General features: G+C 37.4%; 1 protein-coding gene across 1 annotated transcript; it reads right to left on the reverse strand.

The window, feature by feature from the left end:
* Positions 1 to 6,152: 6,152 nt before the first annotated feature.
* LOC148029929 (peroxidase 66-like) lies at positions 6,153 to 8,656 on the reverse strand. The gene is made up of 4 exons (XM_087686211.1): positions 8,209 to 8,656; positions 7,806 to 7,994; positions 7,425 to 7,587; positions 6,153 to 7,202 (listed from the first exon to the last, which is right to left on the reverse strand). The coding sequence occupies exons 1-4, from the start codon at positions 8,566 to 8,568 to the stop codon at positions 6,778 to 6,780; spliced, it is 1,137 nt and encodes a 378-aa protein (XP_087542337.1). The 5' UTR covers positions 8,569 to 8,656; the 3' UTR covers positions 6,153 to 6,777.
* Between the last annotated feature and the right edge of the window lie 363 nt (positions 8,657 to 9,019).

The following is a 9,019-nucleotide window of genomic DNA, read 5'->3' on the forward strand; positions in this document are numbered from 1 at the left end:
TTCCACACCATGTATTAGAATGCATCACATCTCTCCCACCCCCTGCAGGAGTGGATATATTGGTGCTATTCACCTTTAGAGTCTTTAGTTATTTTGTAATCACATCCAGAATCCCCTTCTTGATGCTTGCGATTGAATTGGACATGTAGTACTTCAAAATTTCACCTCATGGAGTACTTGTAGTGGGGTTTTGAGACGCTTCTGTAATCACTGTATACATTGGTTGGGTTGATCTAGAGGGTCCTCTGTTTTGGTTCTCATTTAGAGCTCTTGTTGAGACTTGGGGTTGTTGATTCCAATAGATAGGATTCCACTGTTGTTGAGTTGCTACTAAGGGAACTATTTGAGGCCATTGTTATTGTGATTAAACCATCATTTGAGTCACTATTGTCTGTGGTCATTGTGGATTCGGTGCACTATACTGCAGCACTGTTTGCATCTCGGGGTAGGGATAGGAAACTATCCTCCCTGGGACTACATTTGGTGGATATATCATTCTTGGAATGGTAGGAGGTAAGACTCCTCTTTTTGAGGTCATTGAAAACCTTACTTCAACTTCCTCATAAAGTCTTGCACCTTCCACTGTAGCTTGCAGATTCATTATTCTTTTCAATTCCATAAACTTGTGAACTTCTAGTTGTAGGCCTCTAAGAAAAACCCTCCAAAAACATTTCCAAAAAACACAAAATTTTCAATTCCATAAACTTGTGAATTTTTATTTTACCTTCAAAAACATTTCCAAAAAACACAAAATTGGACCACTTGGTTTGTTTTTTGGCCAAATGCTAGAATATAAAAAATTCCCAAAATATCTTATATGAAACTTTCAAGATTAAAAACTCAATTACCTCATATCTACTAATCATTTTGCACCGAAAACAAAGCACCACACTCCCATAACTAACTCCTTTTTAAATATAAAATTTGGTTGAAAAAGACTTCTTGAATGAGAAGAGAGAAGGAATCTGAGTATATCTTTGTAGATAATATAAAAAGGGTAAAATGAGATTGCAAAAGTGGAGGGAGAGGAGGATTATTTTACTATTATTCTCTCCTGGCAAGGGGGGCTAAAAGGCCCATTTGGGAGTTCTTTTTTTTTCTAATGGGAGTAGAGAGAGAGTAGATAGGATATTAAAGTGAGATTAGAAAGAGGAGAGAGAGAGAGAGAGAGAGAGAGAGAGGATAAAAAAGAGAGATGCAGGGAGGGATTATGTGCTCGAGAAAGTTACTATATGTATATACTCTACATCACATGCATTTAAGGCCTATTGATTCAAATTCTTATTTGTGAATTTTTCTTGAATAAAACAAAACCCTTTTCTATTCATTCTATAGATAACCCTTTTATATTCCACCCTTATGTATGTTGAAAATTTTATAAAAGTAGTATTTTAAAAATACTTTATTTTGAACTCACATGATGCACACATATATTCATGAGTAACTTATCCAAGATTATGGGATAATAGAGAGAAAAGAGAGTATAATAGAGAGAGTAGAGAGTAGAGAAACATATTAAATCTATCTTGGATGGGCATATAGAGTCATTTATGAACATTCTACCTCTCTATCATTGAGCCAAAGATGCTAAATAATCTAGTGGATTACCCTTCAATCCAAGGTCTAGCTAAATTTTTCCTTAGCAAAATTAGTATAATTTAAAGGAGTAGATCAAGTTTGATTCTTCTCTATACTTTAGAAGAGAATAGAGAGAAATGGAAGGGGCATATTTATACTTGTATATCTTATGGTTACGAGAGCCGCATATTGAAGGAATGGACTAGCCTTTGAATATAATGATGAGAGTCATGGAATAAGGCTCAATTGATGTTTATGTTTTGTATCGATATTTAAGAGAGAACTGTAACTAAAGAGGAGCCACTTAAATTTTCATTAGACAAATCCAAGCTACAACAATGGTGAGCTTTCATCAAAGCTATCATTTTGTTGTCACTAAGAGTCATGTTTTACCACTTCGTTAAAGTACATAATAACTCGGATAGCTTTAATAAAAGATGGCTACTTGTTGCAGGTTGGAATTCTCTAATAGAAAATTCAAAATCATGTCTCTACAAGAAGAGTTGTAAAATGCCATGATATTAAAGCAAAAGTATCATTCCAGCCTTGCTTTAAGTCTCTCATCAACATGTTCAACCAAGTAGCAGCTTGGTTGGATACTTTGGTAGATGAGATTGTTATTCAAATGAGACTAGATGTTCATTTTGGTACATGTGTTGTGACTATTTTATTGTGGGAGCTCCTCTCTTTTCTGTAAAGAATTATATATAGCTGAACAAGTTGATAGACTTTGTAGTTATTAATCTAAATGCATGGCCCTTCTAATTCACTTCCTTATTAGAGTTTTTTTACACAAAATGCAAGATGAACTATAATATTTGTTAACGTAAATGACAATTGGAGACCTCATTTGAAGGCCTTTAAAAATAATCTTACATTTTGATTGACCTTTATAAGAAATACAAATTTTCTTTACAATGTAAAACTTAAGATCATTAATGATAATGCCTTTACATAAGGAGAGGGGCTAGTGACCAAGGTAAAGAATAAGATATTCCCATGATTTTTATTTGGAGATAGGTGGGTGAAAGATGAATTTCAAGTCAAAATATGTAGATTTTTGTATGTATGGCTTGTGTTTTGAGCTTTCAAGCCCAAGAATTTAGCCTTTGACCAAGAAGAGCTCCAAAAAATATACTTTGAGCTAAAATTCACATGCAATTTTTATATTGCTACTAGTAAATGTATGCATTTGCTATTTTGTCGAGTTTAAAGAATTTTCTTGCTTGAAAATCCCATTAACTAGAATCACTATAATCAACTTTCGACCCTTGAGTATGTTATATACATTGAGGTAACTCTTAATTAGACTTAGGAAATTTTTTCCTCTTTGTTGCTATATGGGGTTTAATTTGTATATTTATTTCCAACTTGTTTGTTTATTGTATGAGGCCAAGGCTTAAATCTTTGAGTTTTCATGAAATATCTTCAAATCTTGTTTTAAGGATAGCAACATGGAGTGTGCATAGTTCAAATATTTATGAGACTCTATTCCATGGGATCGCCATCTCATTATTCTTTATCACACAGGATATAGTTGGATTGTCCAACTTGATTCACATGTAGTATATGTAAACTTTAATAATTTGGCTATGACAATATATTAGAAAGAAAATCTAGTCCATCTACACATGCTTGCATACAGTGATGGTGGATCAAATATGCTTTACTTTATTGAGACCTACCATTGGGTTGGTTTGAGCTAGTGGTGGATCTCGCCTTCAATAATAAAGTACATTCTTAAATCCTTGTCCTCTTCCTTGAATATCAAGATACTAGTACTTGTTGATGAGTGGCCAATTTCTATGAAGACTCAGTTTTAGGAAGTGTACAAAGAGTTCATTTACGAAAGATGAGATTGTTTTCTAAGAGCTACAACATGGGCCATACTTTGTATGACACATATGACGCATGAAGGTATGCAATAACACTATTAGTTCTAGTGTAATTTGATTCTTAATTGTAGTATTGAAATATGTGAGCTTATGTACTTCTATTTTTTAGTGAGCTTATGTATTTATAACTATAAGCATTGTGATTTTTTTCATATTAAAAATATGCAAGATATTTTATTTGTTTATGTAGAAGACATTGAGGACAAAGACAAAACCAAGCACAAGTAAATCGAAATTTTTTGGCAAGGGTAGTTCTCATAATTTGTATGTAAGGTAAAGTTTCTCTTTCAAAGCTTTCTCTACATTTATGTACATATTGTAATACAAAGAACAATCCTATTTGGTCACTTTTGGTTTTTTCTTATATTATGCTTCAAGATGCCATTATGTTAAGTTATGCTATTGTGTATAATTTTTTATTACTGAAAGAAGAAGTGTGCAGGTCGAAATATTATTCCATGTTTAACACAATATCACACATGGATTTGAGGGGTCTAGCCATTTGAAAGGGACCGAATCCTTGCTAATTATTTTCACTGTACCTTTTGGTATATGCATTAGTAGTCTTTTTTGCACACATTGGAATAATCCTCAATATAAGCACTAGTATATACCCATGAAATTTTTTTGTACATTTTTTTGCATATTCCAACATTTATATAACCATATTGAGATAGATCTTATACCGATGTGTATTCCAATGATGGGGTTCCACATTCTTAAACAATTCCACCCAAATTTTCATACTAAATTTTGCCAGTATAGTATTCATATGTGGCAGTGGTTTATAAAGATTATATGTAAGTATTTTTACTAGGTACAATTAATCTCTTGATTATGGAAAAGCTCTCTATATTTTAAATAGAGCTAGAACCATTAAAGTAGATCAATATAGGCTAGAACCGATCTTAAAACAATGTATGCTAGCCTAAATACAAAAAACGTAAGATTGATAAGAATAACCCATAAGCCAAAAGAAAGGTCATAAAGTAGCTTGAAGACTTCAAATTTCACAAGAGTAAAGTAATTAGGAATAGTGTCACTTGAAAACCCTAAAGTGAAACCCTAAAAATTAAAGAAACCCTTAGCCAGAAGGCTTAAAGACTCTTATTAGGAGAATTTAAGTGAATGAAGAGAGGATAGAACTATACATATCATGGTACACATTTTAAAAATTGTTAATAATTTTGAAAAGGCTTTTTTTTTCAATGTTATGATCGATCTTGCACCATAAAAAGAAAAACTGTCTAATGCAAATGACCATTAAAGGGAAAACCCAAGCCAACAAGTCATAAGCATGTTATGGGTGTTGGGCAGTGACATTGAGGGATGAGGTTCATCATGTTGTGGGATATGAGTATGTAAGAGAGAGTACTCATGTATCTTGCAGTACAAAGGATTAAGTGGTAATATGTAGGACTATAGTTGAGGTGCATGAGAGCATGAGAGCTTTCATCTCATAAATCTCCCATAGATATTGAAGAGAGTTATGCTACATATAGCCTAGTCTCTTGGGATTAGAAGGTTCCATCCTTGGTTGGAAAATTTTGTCCACTCGAATAGGGATGTGCCAAGGAACATTGTGTAATGTGGGAAAAAAGAGAGCACTAATTATATATTTCATATCACAATAGCAAAAAGTCTTTAGAATATTAAAGTAGAATGTTGAGAAAAGTGGGTGCGTCCAATTGCAACGGTCGATCTCTATCGATAGGTAGAATTGATAAGTCCCTAGCTTCCTAACTCTATGAAGGGCCATTAGAGAGTTACCACCTTTGAGAGGATAGAACCCAAGCTAATATATCCCTAGGCAAACACAGAATGGTAGTGCACTAGTCCATGAGGCAATGGAACTCCCCATGAACTAAGTGGAGGGTTGGCTACTCGTTTTTTTGATAGATTGCAAAGTGACTCTTCTTAGATGGGCACAAGATTTCTATTAGGATGATGACCCTCCAAATGCTTCCACTCTCCCAAAATAGAATTAGAACTTTGACGTCCAACTAAGTCTAATTTTCTTGGAAGGGGGGACTATATGGTGATGTGCCTAGGAGTTAAGGGCTTTGGTCAACTATTTGGGGAACTCTCTAGGGATTAGGGAGAAGGTATCTCATATTGAATATCCACATATTTCACTTAGGTGATTTTTCATACGCACCAATGGCTCTTATACGTTGCTACAATGGGAATGAACCAGCATAATGTTTTTCTAATTTGTATTAACCCTAGTAGCAAAAACCAAACCATTAAGAGTCATTATACTTAATAATGCACCTCTTAGTCACTCTTCATCTACAAACCGAAGATGTAAAAAGGTAATAGAAAAGAAATCTTGTCAAGCACTTTCACATAAATTGAAAACCCTTTAGAAAAACTTTAGATTGGTAGGATTTTGTAGCTTAGTTGTTTGTGTGAATATTTGTTTTATTATTTTCTAGCTAGTTTTTCTCTGTTTGTCTAAATTAGATTTTTTTTCTCTTTTTCATTTTGTTTGGATTTGTGAGTGTGAAAACTTGATAGCCTTGATCGAGATTGGAGTTTTTCTGAACACGTTCAACCTAGAGTTAATTGGTAGCTACTGAACATTTTGAAACAAGTATATTTTCTTGCTAATATTCTTGCATTACACGACAATTTTGGACTCACAAGCACTTCATGTTAGACTTGTCAAATGCACTACACTCTGGGGTTGTCTCTTCATTTTATCAATTACTTCCATGCCAAGGGTCGGGTTGATGCACATTTTACACCATCATTGAGTACTAGCACCGCATGATACCCACTGCAACTATATGCAATAAATCTTAGATGCACGCGCACTTGAGAGAGTACCTTTCATTGTACACACATAGTTCTTTACACGCACGAGAGTTCAAATATTCATCACCAAACTAGGAATCACAGGTTCAGTGAAAAAGGTGGTTGGGTAAGCTTGAGGGTCATGAAGGATGCCTGCAGTTGTGAGATGCGTCGTGGAAAAAGGCATAAGAAAAGAAGTGATGCATATAAGAGTGCATCAAATGCTTATTGGTGGTCCACTTTTAACGTGTCTACCATAGGAAGGCTCATGCATATGTCACATATGCGGATACTACACTACTCCCAATAAGGTTCTTTCTACCTCACTAAAATAGTGACCCTAACGAAAAGGGTGGCCTTTGAAAGAACATCAAATTAAAGAGATTGGATTGTTTGGATAGACTATGGATGCGAGAGTGACTTCCAAGGCAAGGCAAAACAACTCTTTATGAGAGATTATTTTGTATCCGAACAACGTAGTCACAGATTGGTGGTGCTTGATAGTTTAGGGCACTGGATTCACAAAATGGCAATTGTGGCGGATTTCCCCATCAACATCTGTTTTGATGCCAACATTGCCCATGCTCACCATGGAGGTAACAAAGTTGTGGAAGAAGGCAGCCTCATTGCGGGCATACTCCAACACCAAAGCCTTGATCTCCGGGTCTACTTCTTGGGAGAAGAGGGATTGGTCGGAGGAGAATACTCCTCTTCCTTGTGAAACGTCCACATAGTAGCGATTGTCAAACTTGGTGGCAGTTGAGTCGAGGAATGCCCCCGCTGCATGGTCTTTGCTATGCTCGGGGCAGCTCCTGCGAAGCTTGAGGGCAAATGTGTCGTCGATGGTGGGGTCAACCTCATCGACGCTGTTGAAGTGGAAGAGCCTTGTGTTGAATGAAGAGCAATGGGAGAAGCCCAAAGTATGTCCTCCTGCAGTTGTGCAGACTAAATTAGAGTTATGGTGAAATGATTAATGTCCTACTCCATTACTGTCAGCCTCGACAAAGGAAAAAGCGCTAGTCATATAGATTAGGTAAAAGATGTGCAATGGTGAGGCCAAAAGTTAGGAAGAGGATGACGAAAGAGTAAACATGATTCTTAATCGTCTAGAGCAGTGCTGTTCAGCAAAACAACCAATACCGATCTACTTACCTGAGAGGGTCACCATGTCCACTTTTGAAAGGTTTCTAAGGGAGAAGCTCTGTATGAGTTGGGACACATTGAACGTTGGAGCCGGCAGACTTCTTGTTGCTGATGCATTTGAAACCTTTCCATCCTTGCGTCCTTTAAGAACAGACCAATGTGGCCCTCCAGACTACAAACATGTATGAACGATATTTTAGGAAGCAGAATATACGAGCTGCCAATATAGCATGCGAGTAATTCGGGGTGGCACAAGCGTTAGATAGAGTCTGGCTGTCAGAGTTAGCGGTGTTGAAAGCTATGATCATTGCATTAATCTTCAGCAGAAGAGACGTACTACACGCTATAGCAACCAAAATTTAAGAAAAGGATCAGTTGTTGAGACAGTACCAGCACCACGGCATCCCTTGCAGCAATGGCAAGGATGTCGGCACAAGACACCACATTCGGGCACGCTGATTCAATCTCCGCCTTAGCATTGTCGATGACGTAAAAGGCGTGCAAAGAGACGTTTGGAGGGGCATCCTTTTCAGCAGTGTTGTTGGCCGTAGAATCGATTAGTATGGACCCATCACAACCCTGGAGCGATTTAGTAAAGACGATCAGACGATAATTGCTGCGCAATAAATGATAAGCGCCTTGCAACTGAAGGTTTATAAGTTGAGTACCTCGCGTCAATTTATCAAATTTCAGGCTTAAGTTCAACTGTACAGTCCAGATAATTTTACGATGTTACGTACCTCGATCGAGCTAGCGATACAACTCAAATCGAGTAACAGTATACAATCATTACCTCGACGAAGCAATCGTGGAAATGCATGCGCAGAAGCCCGGCAGGGGCCTTGGGGTCGTGCTTGGTTGCTTTCTTGACTGCGTGGCGGACATATTTCTCGACATGGGGGCAGCTGTGCTTGTAGTAATCTGCTCTCAGCAATGGCGGATCAGTACTACTTATACTCGATCCTGTGGAAGGAGACGACGTGGCTGCATGAACAGGACTGGGTTGATGATCAGCAGCTGCAGCTGTGCTGCTACCGGTAAGGTGGATCATGCCGAAGAGAAAGGAGGCAGCGGCAATGAGAAGCACAACGGATGCACCTGGCATATTATGCTTAGCAGTGCTATTCATTGACAGAAGCTGATGGTTAGCCATTGATAACACTGATAAGTCGTAGAAGATATTATGAGCACTAGGCCGTCTAATTATGGATGTGCGGTATGTTACATGTACAAGTCTAATATCCACTTCACGTCTATAATATTGCGATCTGGGTCTCTCTTTATATGAGTCGTGGCGCCCCGCTCGGAGCTTGCCTTCATGTCCACTTTATGTATGAATTACGTTGGCTCTCTGGTTTCCGATCGTAGCTCGTGTGCTGCCAATCAGTTAACAACACACGTGAGACAACGACGGCCAGCCTGCAATATTGAGTGCCCTAGCTAGCCTTAATCCTCAATAGAAATGATCTTGTTGAGGCCTTCTTACGATACTAAATGTGGTTGGGGAGACGTCCTGCAAAAATACATTTCATGCCAACCCACAACGTCCTCGATCATTGCAAATTCAACGCACACCCACGTTTAACTAATTCGAAGCCTCGATC

Source organism: Lygodium microphyllum, chromosome 10 (genome assembly GCF_053477565.2).
Source record: "Lygodium microphyllum isolate KBCC chromosome 10, Lygodium_microphyllum_v1.1.10, whole genome shotgun sequence".
In the NCBI taxonomy this organism is placed as follows: Eukaryota; Viridiplantae; Streptophyta; class Polypodiopsida; order Schizaeales; family Lygodiaceae; genus Lygodium; species Lygodium microphyllum.

Bases quoted from the DNA above. Each gene is read 5' to 3' on its own strand.
- LOC148029929 (XM_087686211.1), bottom strand. From the start codon at position 8,568: ATGGCTAACCATCAGCTTCTGTCAATGAATAGCACTGCTAAGCATAAT. The intron at 7,995-8,208 runs GTAATGATTGTA...AAATCGCTCCAG, and splicing joins TCCACGATTGCTTCGTCGAG to GGTTGTGATGGGTCCATACT. The intron at 7,203-7,424 runs GTAAGTAGATCG...GCACAACTGCAG, and splicing joins GGACATGGTGACCCTCTCAG to GAGGACATACTTTGGGCTTC.